The 18,871-nt window shown below is 44.7% G+C and overlaps 1 protein-coding gene across 11 annotated transcripts in view; it reads right to left on the minus strand.

The window, feature by feature from the left end:
* Nucleotides 1-18,871, minus strand: part of GRIN1 (glutamate ionotropic receptor NMDA type subunit 1) — a 199,413-nt gene that overhangs the window by 105,593 nt on the left and 74,949 nt on the right. For all 11 annotated transcript variants that reach the window (XR_011023218.1, XR_011023219.1, XR_011023217.1 and 8 more), the window contains 4 exons: nucleotides 13,478-13,599; nucleotides 10,251-10,425; nucleotides 5,348-5,492; nucleotides 1,103-1,186 (listed from right to left, as the gene is read on the minus strand). Coding sequence is in view for 7 of the 11 variants with exons in the window: in XM_068248669.1 (XP_068104770.1) it covers nucleotides 1,103-1,186; nucleotides 5,348-5,492; nucleotides 10,251-10,425; nucleotides 13,478-13,599 (526 nt within the window). In the remaining 4 variants the exon portion in view is untranslated. The remainder of the gene's footprint in view (nucleotides 1-1,102; nucleotides 1,187-5,347; nucleotides 5,493-10,250; nucleotides 10,426-13,477; nucleotides 13,600-18,871) is intronic.

The following is an 18,871-nucleotide window of genomic DNA, read 5'->3' on the forward strand; positions in this document are numbered from 1 at the left end:
AGAATGCAGTCTGAAACATGCAACCCGTAAACTAAAAATATGAGACAGAGGGGGACATTTATCATGAGTGTTGGAGACAAAATAGTAGTAGGTTTTTAGAAATCCGTGCAGAACTGTCTCAGACATCCTAAGAAATCAGTAAATAGTGCAGATTCCTTCTTAAACTGTTAGGAGGAGTTAGGAATGACTGTCAGGCAGTGCAGTGTGTGAGGGAGATTACTGTTGCTGAGGTATCCAACACATCTGCTGTCAGCAAGCTCTGAGTGAGGGGGGAGGAGCCCTTAACAAATCACATCTAGCCTGCACTGCTGCAATATCTGGAAAACTGCTATGAAGCACTTTTTCTGCTGTAGTTTAGGGATGGATTTGCACTTTTCTTAACTGTAATGCAGCTCTAGAAATCCATGCTAAACTGCCGCTATTACGTAGGATTTGAGAATTTTCTTACTATCCTGCAGAACAGTTCCTCTGCTGGTTAGAACAGTTTGAGAAGAAAAAACTGTCGGATGGCAATGCTTTGATAAATCTGGCCCTCAGTTATACATACTACACATGAAATTAAATATCTCATATGACCGTAAGTTTATTTTCACTTCAGGTTTGCTTTACACATTTACTTTGTTGGCTTTTTGCTATTTTCAGTTAAATATATTGTTTATATTATTTGCATATCATTGCATTCTGTATTTATTTACATTTCACACAGTCTTCCTCAAAAATGACTGCAATAAATTGTCTTCAAAATGTTGAAGAAGCCTCTTAGCCCAATATGATTCCCATTAGTACAGGGTACACACACTATATTGTGTTCAGTAGCCACAGATACAGAATAACTGAAACTAGGCCAATTTACAGGATTCACCAACTCTCTACATAAACATTGGCTTTTCTCTGAGTCTTCGGCCAGGTGGAAACAGGAACAAACAATCCACAACAGTTTAGATAGTCTTATGCAGGAATACAAAAAGAACAGTGCCATCTACAGGCCAGATGTATGAACACCACACTCTATACACATCGATTGTTTAGAATCTAGGTCCTAATAATATCAATTATGACACTAAAGATGTAAAACAAATTGAAGCAGTGCCTAGATTGGTACCTTTAAATTGGTGGACATCTTATACCCTTGCGGTTTTTCCGTCTCTCCTCCTGGCCAGATAATCTTTCTGTCATTTTGTAACATCTGGAAGAGAAAGAGTCATAGCTGTTGAATATAAGGCACATGTGCAGCATTGACTCTAGGGCAGGGGTGTCAAACGCAAATACAACGTGGGCCGAAATTGTACGCTGGGACCTAGTCGCTGGCCAACCTTATTGTCTACTGGCCACCCTCCTCCCTTATAAAGTTTCCAGGGGTCTAATGGCCCCCTTTCAGCTCCTCCTATACAGTTCCCTGGTGTCTAGTGGTCCTTCCTCTCCTGTACAGTTCCCTGGTGTCTAGAGGCCCCTACCCTCCCATATACAGTTCTATAGTGTTTAGTTATTTCACCCATCTCCCCCATATGGCTTCCCTAGTGTTCCTGGCTTCACCTCCAATATAGCTTCCCTAGTGGTCTAGAGTGGGCCAAACATAATGCAAAGTGGGGAAACTCCTTGAGGGCTAAATCTGAGGGCCAGATTTGGCCCGCAGGCCGGAGTTTGACATGTATGCTCTAGGGCTACCTTGGTTGTTTGTAGTCACTTGGTCACAGGATTTCAATGTGTAGCATAAAGCATACGTGATTAATCTCCTAGAATTGTCTCTACAGATTTAAAGAGGCACCTAAATGACATATAGTAGAATGCAACACATTATTCAGGATCCCCACTTGTATGTTATCCTGGTCTCAGCATGAGAATCTCTTCCTGTAAATATATATTGCTGTATATTGGTATGTAGCCCCACCCTCCCAGTGATAGTCTAGACTAGGATGTTACTCAGCCTTCTGCACCGGAACATGCTGACCAGGTGTTGTTTCTGCTCGCTTTGGAACACACAACAAACAAACAAACATTCCACAGTGACGCACCTTGCCAGCAGTAAAGAAGATGCCTTGGCCCTTAGAACCGGTTCACATTACAAACGCGGACGGCCACGCATGCGGAACGCAACGCATGCGAACGCACGCCATCTGCGTTTGTATGCGTTGCGTGGCTGATCCCATCACTGAAAAGTGAATGGGACAGCCGCGCATTTGCAACAAAATCTGCGTGCAGCATGCGTTCCCGGACCGCACAGGTCCGGAACGCATGCAGTGTGAACATCAGACAGTGCACTCTATGCACTGTCTGATGTTGTGCGTGTCAGCCTCCTGCACGCGTTTCCAAAACGCGGCTGGAAACGCGTGCAGTCTGAACGGGCCCTTAGACAATTTGTGTGCCGATGACAATATATCTATGCCCCACAGGACTTTAGTTCCTGCACAGGGGAGTAGATAGTCGTCTATCGCGGCGAATGGCAGCCGCTCGCTCCAGCGCTCACTGCCGCGTGGGTACTAGTCACCGCACGTTAGAGAGGAGATCAATGAAACAATGATTGCGGCATCAATGAGATGCCGCGATCATTGTAACAGAGCCAAGTTACACATCCACGCATAACTTCCTGTTTTCATATTAACAGTATGCGCAGGAAGATTATGTGCGAGGACATCTTGTAGCTAAAACACTAAAATTACACCTACATACATTTCTTTCATAATTACACATATACATTCATTCATCCATAATTTTTAAGCATTTTACAATTAAAAAAGTACCCAAACTTTAGTAAAAAAAAAAAAGGGCTATCAAAAGTATTTTGAGCATTTTCCTGCATGCTGGTGGTTTAAAAAGCATTTTATGACAAGAATGCACATGCAATTGACTTTTTTCCCCCGTGTTTTCTCCTATGTGGTATTGTCGTACTTAGTTAATAAAATGCCTTTTACAACACTAACAGGCAAGAAAATGCTCAATATAATTTTAATAGTACCCTTTCACCTACTTGTTGGTACTTTTTCAATTTTGAAGTGCTAAAAACGAATTTGAAAAATTATCTCCTAGGAGAAAACTCAGCAGAAAAGGTTAATTGCATATGGTGGCATATCTCCTAAGTTTTCTCCTTGGAGATAATTTTTAATCTTCTGATAAAAATAATTTTTCCGTGCTGTGCAATTGAAAAAAGTTCCAAAAAGTAGGTGAAAAAGTACTGTTAAAGCAGAATATAACCCTGCATTTCAACTTTGCTCTAAAACATTATTTACAGCATATTATATGCAACCAGCATTTTTTTTTTACTAGACCAGCATTGGAAGGGTTACACACAGAGCTTTAAAGTTCCTGGAGAGAACTGCTCCCCCAGCCAAAGTTTAGATAGATACATTTAAGTAAACAAAATGTAACAAGTGAGGAATGTTACACACTTTTTGGCTGTCCTCCAGCTCCTGCACAGTCAGAAAGAGTGAGTCATTCCACAGTTGTCACACAGTAAGCTGTTCTCAGCCTATGATACTCTGGTTAGAAGCCAGTCATTTGTTTGTAAACACTGCCTAAAACTGTTACTTACAAGCCAGGATTGCAGCAGGGAGTGACAGAAACAGCACAGAGGGGCCCATGGGAACATAAGGAATAGAATGGTATGCTTTTTATTATTAGAGTACAGATTCTCTTTAAAGCTGTGTGTAACCCTTCCAATGCTGGTCTAGTAAAATAAAATGCTGGCTGAATATAATATGCTGTAAATAATGTTTTAGAGCAAAGTTGAAATGCAGGGTTATATTCCGCTTTAAATTATTCTTAGTATTTTGTTGGTGGCTTAAAATGCATTTTTTTGATCAGGTGTGAAAATACCAACTTGAAGAAACCTTAGGAGAAAAACTGTGACCCATATTCTTCAGGGCCGGCCCTAGACTTTTTGCCGCCTGGGGCAAATTTAGGAGAAAATTGTGGGTGCGGGGGGCGGGGGGGGGGGGGGGGCGCGGCCGCCGAGCCGGAGGGGTAGCGGGCAGGTCGGGGGTATTGGGCCTAGCGGTGGGGAGGGGGGTCGGACCCCCCCCTCCCTCGCCTGGGTCCCCCGATCTGCGCTCCCCTCCAGCTGTAATTAGGAAGCAGCCGCGTTCCATCGTGCGCTCCACTGACGTCACTTCCTGCATCGCTGTCCACTTACAATACAATGGGCGGCGATGCAGGAAGTGACGTCAGTGGAGCGCTCGCTGGAATGCGGAAAAAGGTGAGTACTCCCCGCCCGTTGCCTCGTACGATCTGCAAGCGGCTGCTTCCTAATTCAGCTGGAGGGGAGCGCAGATCGGGGGACCCAGGCGAGGGAGGGGGGGTCTGACCCCCCTCCCCACCGCTAGGCCAAATACCCCCGACCTGCCCGCTACCCCTCCGGCTCGGCGGCCGGCCCCCCCGGACGGGTGCCGCCCTTAGAAGTTTGCCGCCTGAGGCAAATGTTTCACCCCGCCTCATCAGCGGGCCGGCCCTGCCCATATTATATCAACTTTCCTCTTGAGTTTTCTCCAAGGAGATATGTTCAAACCTTATCTTATCAATAAAATAATTTACAGTTCCCACCAAGCAAGAAATGGCTCAGAATAAGTTTGATATGACCTTTTAACCTACATTTTAGTACTTTTTCAATTTGTTAAGTACTGAAATGTTGTTTTTTAGATAAGAGGAAAAATTATCTCCCTGGACAAAACTCTGGAGAAAAACCTCATCGGACATGGCCCAAAGTGAACCGAATAATGGCCCACCCGTGATACATTTAAGAATGTAATTTAAAAAAGGAAAGATTTTACAATGGTCAAACACTGACTAAAAAAATTATAAATGAATATATATATATATATATATGTATTCATTAAATTATAGTCAGTTCCTGTTGAAATGGAGAATATTAATCTCTCAACACTCACTCTTTCTGGTGTTTGGTTTCGGTTTCTAGGAACACTCCTAAAGCTAAGTACCCACTGCTAGATCACTGCCGACGATCCATAGTTTCCCGATCCATCTTGTCGAGTCTCCAAGTCTCGTTCATGCCACCGTAAATGAACAATCATGTAAACAATCATTTACACGATCACGGTACACCCCGCAAAAGTCAATCTGGATCTTGAACAATCCTGAAAAAAATCTTTTGGTCTAAAAAATCGTTCTGGAAAGTTGCGTCGTGGGTATGGGCCTTTAGAAATTCATCTTGTTTCGCAATTTTTTCTAAAAATCTCCATGGTAGCACAAAAAAAGCAAATCTGACTTTAAAATGTTTTCAGTTTCCAAGATAAACAATCAACTCTAGGCAGTTAGAAACCTACTCTGTGACAGCCCTTCTTATACTTTGTTGGATAAATGCAAAAGCCCATGAATGCCAAAACAGAAGCCAACTCACATGACTTCCATTGAAGATCCCAACTTGGACCAGCTTTCGGTTTTGAAGGTTCATAATGCTGTAGTTGGCAAACTTTCTGTCTCCGTCCTCATTAAACTCGATTCTTCCTGTGACTCCTTCTGGGTATTTGGAAGACATCAGCACTCTAATAGAACAAAAACAGAGATCTCAGATCAGCTCCACACATAATCTAATCATATTTCCTAACTGTGCAGTAAATTCACTAATTCATCAGGAGCAAGATTAAAGGATACCTTAAGTGACATGTGACATGATGGGATAGACATGTGTATGTACAGTGCCTAGCACACAAATACCTATGCTGTGTTCCTTTTTTTTCTTTCTCTGCCTGAAATAGTTAAATATCAGGTATGTAAGTGGCTGACTCAGTCCTGACTCAGACAGGAAGTGACTACAGTTGTGACCCTTACTGATAAATAATTCCAACTATAAAACACTTTCCTAGCAGAAAATGGCTTCTGAGAGCAAGAAAGTGGTAAAAAGGGGAATTTCTTATCAGTGAGGGTCACACTGTAGTCACTTCCTGTCTGAGTCAGGACTGAGTCAGCCACTTACATACCTGATATTTAACTCTTTCAGGCAGAGAAAGAAAAAAAGGAACACAGCATAGTTATTTGTGTGCTAGGCACTGTACATACACATGTCTATCTCATCATGTCACATGTCAGTTCGGGTATCCTTTAAGGACAAATCATGGGGCTCAACAGGGACGGATCTAGACCAAGTTGCCCCAAGTTGTGCCTGGGGCAAGGGCAGGTTTTGGCGCCTAAACTGCCATTCCCCATCCACATTTTGCCGCCTTTTTAAGAATTCAACAAACTGCGCCTGGGGCAAGAGACCCGCTTGCCCCCCCCCCCCCCCCCCTCCCCTCATCTGTCCCTGGGGCTCAAAGCAAGGCTTTGATGGGGTATATCCTTCTTTTTGCATTTTTCATTATATCCCCATTAGGCATGAGTGAGCAAATTGTCCAAGTTCAGTCTCATGGTGAATTGGCGAATCTGGTGAATCTCACTTACTAAACAATATGTCAGTAATGAGGCGTAAAGCATTACTCAGGCCTGAGGCCAGCTAAAGACAATTTGTGTAAAAGGATAGCAAACTTATTTATAAAAATTCCAGACTCTTTATTTAAATAAGACTATAAGAAATATCTTAAATACAAAAATATATTATAATAAAAACTGTGTTGAGTGTAGACAGAGCAGAATCATCCATCAGACAACCTAGGCAGGTACTTGGGGCCTAGTGAGTGTCGAGGGCAGGGCCGGATTTGTACTCTTTACCGCTCAAGGCCACTGTCACCAGCCGCCCCCTTCGGTATAGGTAGCGAGATGACCCCTCCTCCCTTCCCTCCAATATAGGAAGCCAGATGACCCCTCCCCCCTTCCCTCCAGTATAGGTAGCCAGATGATCCCTCCCCCTTCCCTCCAGTATAGGTAGCCAGATGACTCTTCCCCCCAGTATAGGTAGTCAGATGACCCCTCCCCCCTTCCCTCCAGTATAGGTAGCCAGATGATCCCTCCCCCTTCCCTCCAGTATAGGTAGCCAGATGATCCCTCCCCCCTTCCCTCCAGTATAGGTAGCCAGATGACTCTTCCCCCCTTCCCTCCAGTATAGGTAGCCAGATGATCCCCCCTTCCCTCTAGAATAGGTAGCCAGATGACCCCTTCCCCTCCTCTTCCAATATAGGTAGCCAGATGACCCCTCCCCCTTTCCTCTAGAATAGGTAGCCAGATGACTCTTCCCCCCAGTATAGGTAGTCAGATGACCCCTCCCCCCTTCCCTCCAGTATAGGTAGCCAGATGATCCCTCCCCCCTTCCCTCCAGTATAGGTAGCCAGATGATCCCTCCCCCCTTCCCTCCAGTATAGGTAGCCAGATGACTCTTCCCCCCTTCCCTCCAGTATAGGTAGCCAGATGATCCCCCCTTCCCTCTAGAATAGGTAGCCAGATGACCTCTTCCCCTCCCCTTCCAGTATAGGTAGCCAGATGATCCCTCCCCCTTCCCTCCAGTATAGGTAGCCAGATGACTCTTCCCCCCAGTATAGGTAGTCAGATGACCCCTCCCCCCTTCCCACCAGTATAGGTAGCCAGATGATCCCTCCCCCCTTCCCTCCAGTATAGGTAGCCAGATGATCCCTCCCCCCTTCCCTCCAGTATAGGTAGCCAGATGACTCTTCCCCCCTTCCCTCCAGTATAGGTAGCCAGATGATCCCCCCTTTCCTCTAGAATAGGTAGCCAGATGACCTCTTCCCCTCCCCTTCCAGTATAGGTAGCCAGATGACCCCTCCCTACTTCCCTCTAGTATTAATAGCAAGGCAATCCCTCCTCCCTTTCCCTCCTGTATAGTAGCCAGGCAACTCCCATAATCCCCCCCCCCCCTTTCAGTATAGGTAGCCAGCTCACCTTCACACCGCAGCAGCCATCAGTGTCACTCATTTCTCCGCTCATCTCCAGTGTAGAAGCTTAATCTTCCTCACTGTTTCCAATGCTGCCCAAGTCCAAAGTTTAGCCTGCTGTTTTGGTGCCCTTGCTCCTGGGTTTGCCTAGGCCATGGCCTAGGCGGCCTTGGCCTAAATCCGGCCCTGGTCAAGGGGCTTACCAGCCGCCTTCTCTGACTTCTCTTCACTTCAGCTTAACAAAAGGACCACAAGGGGAACCCAAATCTACTACTGTGCCTATGACCCCATTATGCTGGGAATACACGATGAGATTTTTCAGCAGATTTACTGTCCAATCCATTTTCCGATCGTTCTTCTGATCAATTTCCATTCAATTCTATGAGAAATCGCTCAGAAAAACAATCGAAAATCAGAACAAAACTGTCAGAAATCAGAACCATCTATCTGCCCAAAACATATCATGGTGTATTCCCAGCGTTACAACTTAATCCATCTCTGAGTGTGGACAGTAATGGGGTGGGAGGGGTTAGGGCTCGTTTCCACTTGTGCGGCATGCGTCTCGCAGACGCACGCCGCACTGAGCGGGTGGGCGGGATCGCAGGCGAATCCCATGAGCCGTGCCATGCACGGCTATGGGATTCGCAGCCTCCGCTGCGAATTCTGCGGGGTATTCCGGGCGAATCGCTCCCGCGAGCGATTCCGCAGCGGCCCCGTCATCCCCTATGGCAGAGTTTCCCCGTGCGAATCATGTGCGGGGAAACTCTGCAGAATTGGCGGCGAAATCGCCGCAGTGGAAACGGGCCCTTAGGAGCACAATGGAGCAGATAACGTAGTCCTAGGATTATTGTATGGCAAATGTTCATCCAAGGGCCCCTGTGATCAAGTGGGGTCTCTCGTGTCAAAGCATGCAAATTAGTTACAGCATATTGTGTAACAGTTACGCAAATTCCATCACAAGCTTTTTCATGTCATGAAATCAAAGTTCCAGATGTCATAAGGAATAGATGGATAGTTTATAGGAGTAAGAAAAGTGTGCCAGGATAAATCTGTGTGCATCTAATTTATCCTGTGCAATCTACTAACGGGGTAACCTCCGCCACCGGTCCCCAGATGTAAGTGATTGTTATTACCTCTTATATTTTATTTGTTTTATTGGATTTTATGCATTCAAGAAAATTAAAGCGATGTACACTTAGGCTGGTTTCACAGTGGGACATTAAAGTCCCACGTTACAGCAGCCAGTAACGCAGCCTAACTCACAGCACTGTAAAATCAATGGGCTGTTCACAGTGGCCACGTTGCGTTACATTGTAACGCAGCACGTTTAAACAAAGTGCTGCATGCTGTACGTTATACTGGGCTAAGCCACGTTAGACTGTTTGCACATGATCAGTAATGTTGGAGGAGGAGGTCTCCCCTCCTCCAGCCACATGGCTAATTAATATTTACTGCACTGCAGAGACTCGTAGGACTGTAGTGTTGTCCGGATCATGAACGAATCATTCATTTGATCCGAATCTTTTTTGTGAGTCGAATCATCCGGATCATCACAAAGAAAGATTCGGTTCACAGCGGATGTCTGTCTGGAAGAAACAGGAACATACAGAATGTACAGTGCAGGGAAAGTCCTGTCCTGCTAGTCATTTCACCCAGTCTGCTTCCCTAGTAAAATGATTCAAATGATTCGGTTCAAAGATCCGGATCTTTTCAATGATCCGATTCAAATGATCCAAATCCTTAAAAAGATCTGGACTTTCTATCCAACACAACCGTGCATTGCGTTAGGGGCACATTATGCGACCATAATGTCCCCTAAAACGCAACGTCTTGGTGGGAAAGTTGCCTTAGAGGAGTTTATCTGCTTTGTTTACTGGATGGATGTTTATAAACTGCATGAGGACATGTTGATTTGCTGAACAAGAATAATACTCGTGGTCTGATGACAGTCTTGGCAACAATAAAGAGGTTACTGTAACCTCTGCCCTGGCACTGGCTGCCTGAAATCAAGAAAGGGTACCTCCACCTCCACGACTTGAGACTGAGATTGTTGCAACCTTATAATTTGGGTTGAAAGCATCTAATAAGCCTTTAGTTGTCATGGTAGTGGGAACACTGGGGTGGTTAAGCACATGGTGGCTTTGACCATCCATTGCGCTGTTTTTTTTTAATGCCACGAAAACAAAAGGACTTGTAGACTCCAGCAGCATTGTTTTTGTGATGCATTTGTTGTTTTATGAGAGCGCTGCTTGTTATTGTTTTTATTTACTTATAGTACTGTATTAGCTAGACCTATTTTTAACATTGAGTCTCAAGCAAACAGAAAGTACACTTATCCGGCAACAGCCGACCACTGCCTGTGCCAGATAACCGAGACTCTACTATACTCAAATGGAGTTTTATAAACAACATATTTTTAGATCTTTTATGCTACTGACAAAGGGGTTGCCTTTGCTTACAATAGATTCATATAGATATATTAACCTCTTGAAGAGCGGTCCAGTTTTCCAGATGTTGGTATTTCCAACACACCCTCGCGGTGGATCGGTGATGTTCTCCTTTTCAAACAAGTCATGAATGGCCTGTGCAGTGATGGCCACTGCGTCACTGATATGAGCAGACTCATTTTTACCATTAATCAGCTGTAGACCGATAACTCCTACAAGAAGAAAAACAACATCAAATACACCACCTCCAAAAGTGAGAAAAGGAAAGATATTAGTATGATATGTAAAATTGACCCGAGAGCAAGTTGACCAAAAATAATCAGTACGTGTCTAGGTTCCAACTTTTTGAGATGAGAAAAAGGGACACACACACCTAATCACGCCCCCATCACATCCCTAGCCTTGTATACCACTAAAAATTATTAAGCAAAAGATGTAATTTTTTAATTTGAGCCACACTGGTCCTTACTATCATCACAGTGTTTTCTTCATATTAACATTTCACAGAAAGAAATATATATATATATATATATATAATTTTTTTTTTAATGGTGTATTTTTTATACAAGTACTTTATTGTGGTAACTATGGGGTAAGGGAGAAAAGTTTTAAAAAATAATTAAAAATTATTAAATTTTTCTATGGATTAGTGTATTAGAGTATATTTGGATGTATTTTTACTTTTTGGCAACAAGATGGTGCTACACTGAGTTCCGTGTTAAATAAATTTAACAAGGAACTAAGTGTTTACATTTTTTTCTGTCATTTTTTTTTTAATCAGAGCTACCGGAAGCTCTGACTCATCACAGACACAGTGATTGGGGATGGAAACAGCTGTTATCGATTCCCCCATCACGGAGGGACAGGATTGTGGCTATTGTGGCCCGGAGACATGCGGCGATCGTGAGTGGCGGCGGTAAGTAAACAATGCGCATATCTGCGCCTCTAAGCCTGAAGTGATGTTTTGCGGGGCGTAGATATGCGTAGCGCAGGTCCTGAAGTGGTCAAAAGATGGGAATAAAGTTTGGAGCACATTTTTCATAGAAAAATACACATTTATATTCATCTGTACATCAGTCCTGAAAGAGGGACACATGAGGAAGAAAGAGAGACAGAAGGATTTTGTTTCCAAAAAGGGTCTGTCCCTCCGAGGGACAGTTAGGAGCTATGAGTATATGTATATATTGTTGAGATTTGGTTTGCAATGAAATCATCAAATATACAGTATTTGTCCATCAATTTTGATGTGATTTTTGCCACTCGTAAGGTGACCACTTGCCATATAATAAAAATATTTGATTTAACGCAAATTCAATACAATTGATTGACAAAAATCAACAGTTTTTTTTACATGTATTCGAGCAAGAAATTTGATTAAATGTTCCTGTTTTGTTCGATCAGGAGTGCCTAAATTTTTCTGATCAATTTACATTGAATGGTGTAAGTTGTTTCTTGATTTATAGACCCAGCCAATTTTTCAGAGTTTTCCATACTTATTTCTTCATAGCTTGGTAAATTGAATACATGTGTGTGATTGATTTTTGAAATGTTACACTCAATCAGAAAAAAAATAATTGTAATTCTCAGATTGAAAAGAAATATAAAAAATGTATGGTGTGTGTGGCCACTTTAAATGGGATTAAATGCTGACATACAGTAATATTCAATAAAAATGTGTTTTCTTACTTTTTATTATCCACACAGTTATCATATTTGCTTTTATGCATATTATCTGTTTACAAAGTACATATTTTCAAAGTAAAGTTTATCTGCTCTGAAAGCTGCCATTTCATTTTATTGCATAGCTGCTGTGTTTGTATATTATAACGTACCGAGTGAGATTTTTCTGCTGTTTTCACCTTCAGCTATTCATGCATGCTGACTTTTGGGAGCCTACACAGACCAGAATGTGAATAGGTTTGTGGTCTACACCCGCCCTGTTGTTAGTCAATTTATAATTAGCTTCTAATTCTGATTAGCCCCATGCAAAATTCTGGTGGATTCTGCTTTCCATTGATCAAAGCTAGTGTCCTGGGTCTGGAGATGTCCTGGAGACGTTCCTAAGCGTGGACAGTCTGGATGTGTCACTATCCAGGCTTCGTTTTCTCCCTGATGATTTTGGCATAATTTGTGGAGCTGATTCCCTAATCATAGTATCGTATTGCGGTTCAACAGCTGTGGTTGGAATTCCTGCAGTCAGCATGCCAATTGCACGCTCCCTCAAACGTTGCAACAGCTGTGGCATTGTGCTGTGTGATCAAACTGCACGTTTCAGAGTGGCCTTTTATTGTGGTCAGTCTAATGCTGGGAATACACTGTACTTTTCTGTACCATGTATCGACCAGCTGATCCCGCCAGCTGATAATATTCAGCTGGCCCGATCAAGCCGCTCGACCCCCGCCCGGTTGATCCCCGCCGGCGGACAATGGCAGGGAATCGAGCGCTGATAAAGGAAGCGCCAGTGGGGACGAGCGGCAATCGATCCGCGCAAGCGCGGACGAGCAGGGACGCGGCTGGGGTCGATCCGGCGGCCGACCCGTGTATTCCCGGCATAAGGCACACCTGTGCAATATTCATGCTGTCTAACCAACACCCTGATATGCCACACCCGTGAGGTGGGATGGATAATCTCGGCAAAGGAGAACTGCTCACTGACACAGATTAAGGGCCCTGACACACCAAATAGCATTTTACGGGTTGTTTTAGTTTTTCAAAAACACTTAATCGCAATTGTGGCAATTTTGCTGAAATTTTACTGTCATTTTAAAGTAAGTCAATGGAGGCATTTAAAAAACAAAAAAACAAAAATGACCCGTAAACCACTATTTGGTGTGCCAGGGGCTTTAGGCCTGGTTTCCACTAGCAGCACCTTTCTAAGCCATTTCTAAGCGCTTGTGATTTGAAAAAACTCTTGATAATATAATGCTATGGGTGTTATCCCACTTGAGGGCTGCATTTTTATATACAAAATTCCCCATAGCATTGCATTAGCAAGAGATTTTCAAACCACCAGTGCTTAGACTAGGCTGCTAGTGGCTCCCAGGCCTTAGACAGATTTGTGAACAATATTTGAGAGTAATGTGTCTTTTGTGTGTGTAGAAAATGTTTCAGCTCCTTGAGTTCAGCTCAGGCAATATGGGAGCAAAACCAAAAGTGCTGCGCTTATATTTTTGCTCCATGTATATCGACATACGTTTACATATATGTTTTTCTTTTAAAAGTTGTATCACATTGTCTTCTCCAAACATGGTAGCATTACGTTACCGTCAGGCGCATATCGTAAGGCACTTCCAGATATCTCCCTTTCGCCTACCAACCACACATAGCCAGAGCCTGTCATTTCCAGCTGGGCTGCTGTCTTGTATACAGTGCTGGCATCATCCTCACTGCAACCCAAAAAAAAAACAAAGACACAAAAACAAGAAAAAAATGAATTACAAATGTAGGACATCACCTTGCATTTGAAGAATTATCTGTTGAGGAACATATAGCTTATCAGTGGCGTAGCAAAAGCGATATGGGCCCCGGTGCGAGGTTTACATTGGGCTCGCCCAAACACTGTATACATAGCAATTGATACAGCGCACCGAAACCTGCCAAGGACAACCCCAGTGTCAGAGTTGCAAGACGGGGATGGGAAACAGCTTGTTAATGATTACTACTATTCAAAGCATCTAGACATTATTAGTTACCAGCACAGGGCAATAAAGAGCTGATACTGTGACTTAGGGAGTGCCCCTCTGGCCCAAGGGCCCTGGTGTGATAGCAGCCTCTGCACCCCCTATTGCTCCGCCACTGTAGCTTATTATTATTCCATTATTATTACAACTAAGAGTGCAGTGTATCCTTAATAGGAATGCTCATTCAGATTCTGCAGAATTGAAATTTACGCATTTCCGTGGAAATACTGGTAACTCTGTCATTTTAGCCCAGTCATAGAACTCAGAAGCATTGGACCAATAAGAGAATGTAGAATTTTTCAGACAACATCAGATAACCGTGGTCATTTTAGGCCAATCACAGAACTTGGAAGTATTTGGCCAATCAGAAAATGCAGAATTTTTCCATGAAAATCGGATTATCGTGGAAATCTTAGACTAATCCCAGCATGCAAAAAAATGACAAAAAGAAAATCAGAAAATAGAAATTGGAAAATCTGCGGTATCAGTAATTGGCTTTGGCGAAAATCGACATTTCCAACCATCCTTAATCGCTAATCAAAGCCAGCTATAGAATGTAGACCGTAATTATTGATGAGAGGTCACATGAAGGTCAATGAAATTCAGATAGTGTTGAGTTGATGCCGGATTATGGAAATTTTGTATGTAGCTTGAAAGTGGACCAGCCAAGTTCCAATAAGGTTTAAAGAGAAACCGTAACCAAGAACTGAACTTTATCCCATTCAGTAGCTGATACCCCCTTTCCCATGAGAAATATTTTCACAAACGGATCATCAGGGGGGTCTGTATGGCTGATATTGTAGTGAAACCCCTCCCACAGTGTGATGTCAGCACCAGGGTCCTGACAGTTTCCTATCTGTGAACCTCATTGCATTGTGGGAAATAACAGATGTTTACAGTTGGGTCCAACTGCCAAAAAAAGCAAGCAGCATCTTCTTCTACTGACATAACCTGCCAGTAGTAAAAATGTCATCATGTGGTAAATGTCAGAATGTAAATCAGGGAGAGGAAAGATTTTACAATGGGCAAACACTGACTAAATCATTTATACATAATTATTGTAACAATGAAGCACTTTTTTTTTATTACATTATTTTCACTGGAGTTCCTCTTTAAACTGATCGGTCCATTTTCAAGCAGCATATTTTTACACAACGTTATTTTTAATCCTGCATCAAGTCGCAATTATTTTCATCTCATTGACCATCCCTCAAGGCAAGATTTATACTTTGTGTGCCCATAGGCATGTTAGGTTTCCCTAACATGTGCAGCAGCGCCCCTCCCATTCCATGTGCAGCCCCCTCCTCCATGTGTATCATCCATGTACAGCACAGCAGCCCCTCCCATTCCATTGCCAGCCCCCTCCTCCATGTGTATCATCCATGTACAGCACAGCAGCCCCTCCCATTCCATGGGCAGCTCCCTCTTCTATGTGTATCATCCATATGCAGCAGTGCCCCTCCCATTCCATGTGCAGCCCCCTCCTCCATGTGTATCATCCATGTGCAGCAGTGCCCCTCCCATTCCATGTGCAGCCCCCTCCTCCATGTGTATCATCCATGTACAGCACAGCAGCCCCTCCCATTCCATGGGCAGCTCCCTCCTCCATGTGTATCATCCATATACTGCAGACCCTCCCATTCCATGTGCAGCCCCCTCCTCCATGTGTATCATCCATGTACAGCACAGCAGCCCCTCCCATTCCATGGCCAGCTCCGTCTTCCATGTGTATCATCCATATATGCAGCCCCTCTCTGTCATCTACAGCCACCTTGAGCATCAGTTCCTCCTTTTCATGTGTTGCTCCCCATTTTCAGCCTCCCCTTTCATATGTAGCAACCCCTTTTTGACGTGTTGGTGCTCCCTTAGGCTGCAGCCGCCCAAGGCCTGGGCCTCCATGGCCCTTCCAAAAATCCAGCTTTGCCATTCCTACTAAAGATGGTCAACACATGCAGATAGCATGCAAACTGAATTCAAATAGTATTGGCCTGCAACTCAGCCAATCCAAACTGGTAAGAAATGCATTTGATTAGGCTCATTCAAAGTTGCATATAATTCACATGAGAACCTGTATGATTAGCATCTCATTGGTCAATCTCTACTCAGCACCATCAGTGCAAGAAATGCTTCAGTATTAGTATAGCTCAGTACATACCGTGTAGTACAGTTGTGTTCAAAATTATTCAACCCCCACTGAAATTGAGTGTTTTGGCCAGTTTGACATTGATTTTGATCATTTCAGTCACCTTGTTTACAATTAAATCAAAGAGGCATTTGTAAGTCAGACAAATATAACATAACATTTTATAATGGAATAACCACATATGTCTTTTCTGTGTCTTGCAGCGATCTACGGGTATCTTAGCCCATTCTTCATAGGCAAAAGCCTCCAGTTCAGTCACATTCTTAAGGCCCGTTTCCACTAGGAGCGGTGCGAACCATGCGATGCAGCAACATCGCACCACGGGTGTCCTGAAACACATGCACGGCAATGGAAGAGTTTCCACTGCGTGCATGTTGTGCGGAGCGGAGCGCTTCGAGAATCTGCAGCATGCTGCAGATTCTCACACGGCCGAATCCACCCGCAGCCGCGTCTAATCTCCTCCATTGACTTCCGCATTGGGAGATGCGGAAGTGATGCGGCCGGCAGCGGAAGTGATGCGATGCGGCTAGGTAGCCGCATTCGCATCACTGAAGTAGTGAAAACCAGCCCTTAGGCTTGCGCGCTGCAACTGCTTTCTTTAAGTCCCACCAGAGGTTCTCAATCGGATTTAAGTCTGGTGACTGCGATGGCCACTCCAAAATGTTCCAGCCTTTAATCTGCAACCATGCTCTAGTGGACTTGGATGTATGCTTGGGATCATTGTCCTGTTGAAAGGTCCTTCTTACAAGCCTCAGGTTTGTGACGGACTGCATCACATTTTCTTCCAATATCTCCCGGTACTGAAGAGAATTCATGGTACTTTGCACATGCTGAAGCTTCCCTGTACCTGCAGAAGTAAAACAGCCCCAAAGCATGATTAACCCCCGCCATGCTTCACAGTAGGCAAGGTGTTCTTTACTTCATAGGCCTTGTTCTTCCTCCTCCAAACATAGTGTTGATCCATGGGCCCAAACAGTTCTAATTTTGTTTCATCAGTCCACAGAACACTACCACAAAAGTTTTGGGATAGTGTTCTGTGGACTGAAGAAACAAAATTAGAACTGTTTGGGCCCATGGATCAACACTATGTTTGGAGGAGGAAGAACAAGGCCTATAAAGAAAAGAGCACCTTGCCTAATGTGAAGCATGGCGGGGGGTCAATCATGCTTTGGGGCTGTTTTGCTTCTGCAGGTACAGAGAGTTAGTTAACCCTCCTGGCGGTTAATTTTTTTTGACAAAATGGCAAAAATCCTTTTTTTTTTTTTTGTGTTTCATGTAAAGCTACCAGAGTGGTAGCTACATGAAACACCACTAGAGGGCGCATGTGTCCCTCTAGTGCGATCGTCGCCGGCATCAATAGCAAACAGGGGAACGCGTATATAACGCGCTCCCCTGTTTAGCTTCTCCTGTCGCCATGGCGACGATCGGAATGACGTCATGGACGTCAGCCGACGTCCTGACATCAGACACCTCCGATCCAGCCCATAGCGCTGCCCGGAACTCATTGGTCCGGGCAGCGCAGGGCTCTGGCGGGGGGGCCCTCTTGCGTCGCTGCGTACGGGCGATCGCCGCAGAACGGCGGCGATCAAGCTGTACGCGCGGCTAGCAAAGTGCTAGCTGCGCGTACAGCATTTTAAATGGAGCAAATCGCTCCACCAGGGGCTGAGATATCTTCCTGCGCGGCATAGCCCGAGCTCAGCTCGGGCTTACCGCCAGGAAGGTTAATCAGCTCTGCTGAGACACTAATTACCTCACCTGTGCATATTCGCGGTTTTCTGCAAAACATGCACTGTTGGTGGGCCTTGAGGACCAGGTTGGGGAACTCTGCTTTAAGGTACATGATTAACCTCTTGACGACCAGCTAACGCCGATTGGCGTAAACTGGTCGTCTGCGGGTTTCCATGGAAACGGCCGCTCTTTCGAGCGGCCTTTCCATGTCCGTTCACGGAGGGTGTCTCCATGAACAGCCGGAGAGCCGCTGATCGCGGCTCGCTGGCAAAATGTAAACACGCGGGGAATAAATCCCCGCTGTTTACATCATACGGCGCTGCTGCGCAGCAGCGCCGTAAGGCAGATCGGCGATCCCTGGCCTCTGATTGGCCGAGGATCGCCGGCATATGATAGGCTAAAGCCTATCCTTCAATGCGCAGGACGGATATCCGTCCTGCGCAGCCCAGGAAGGAAGAGGTAGGGAGGGAGAGGGAGGGAGCACAGAAAACGATGCGGAGGGGGGCTTTGAAGAGCCCCCCCCCGCAAAGCGCAGCAAGCCGGTGGCGATCAGACCCCCCCAGCAGGACATCCCCCTAGTGGGGAAAAAAGGGGGGAAGTCTGGTCGCCCTGGCATAATACTGATCTGTGCTGCGGGCTGGAGAGCCCATGCAGCACAGATCAGGCAAATCACCCCTGGTCAGCAAGTGGTTAAAAGGAATCTTCTATGACCTCTTACCTATTTACCCTACAGGTTTAAAACGTTTTGTAAAACATCCATTAAAAACCCTTTTATTCACAAATATTTTCTTATTCCGTTCTGTGCTGTTCTGCATAGGAGTCACTTCATCTGCATAGTTCTGTCTTCTGATTTGTGCACCTTTTTTGCTCCTTTTCTTTCTTCATCCACAGTTCTTCTTCATTTGTGCTCTTCTTTACTTGCCGTGTCCTTTGATGCTGCCCCATCACTAGGGGTGTAACTAGAAATCACTGGGGCTCCCTGCAAAACTTTGGATGGGGCCACCTCCCCCCCCCCCCCCCCCCCTCGCTTTCTGCACAGGTAAAATAAGAACCAATGTTCTTTAATTGGCTAGTGCACACTTTATTATGTTTTCCCCATGCAGATAA

This window comes from Hyperolius riggenbachi, chromosome 8, assembly GCF_040937935.1.
Source record: "Hyperolius riggenbachi isolate aHypRig1 chromosome 8, aHypRig1.pri, whole genome shotgun sequence".
Taxonomy (NCBI): Eukaryota; Metazoa; Chordata; class Amphibia; order Anura; family Hyperoliidae; genus Hyperolius; species Hyperolius riggenbachi.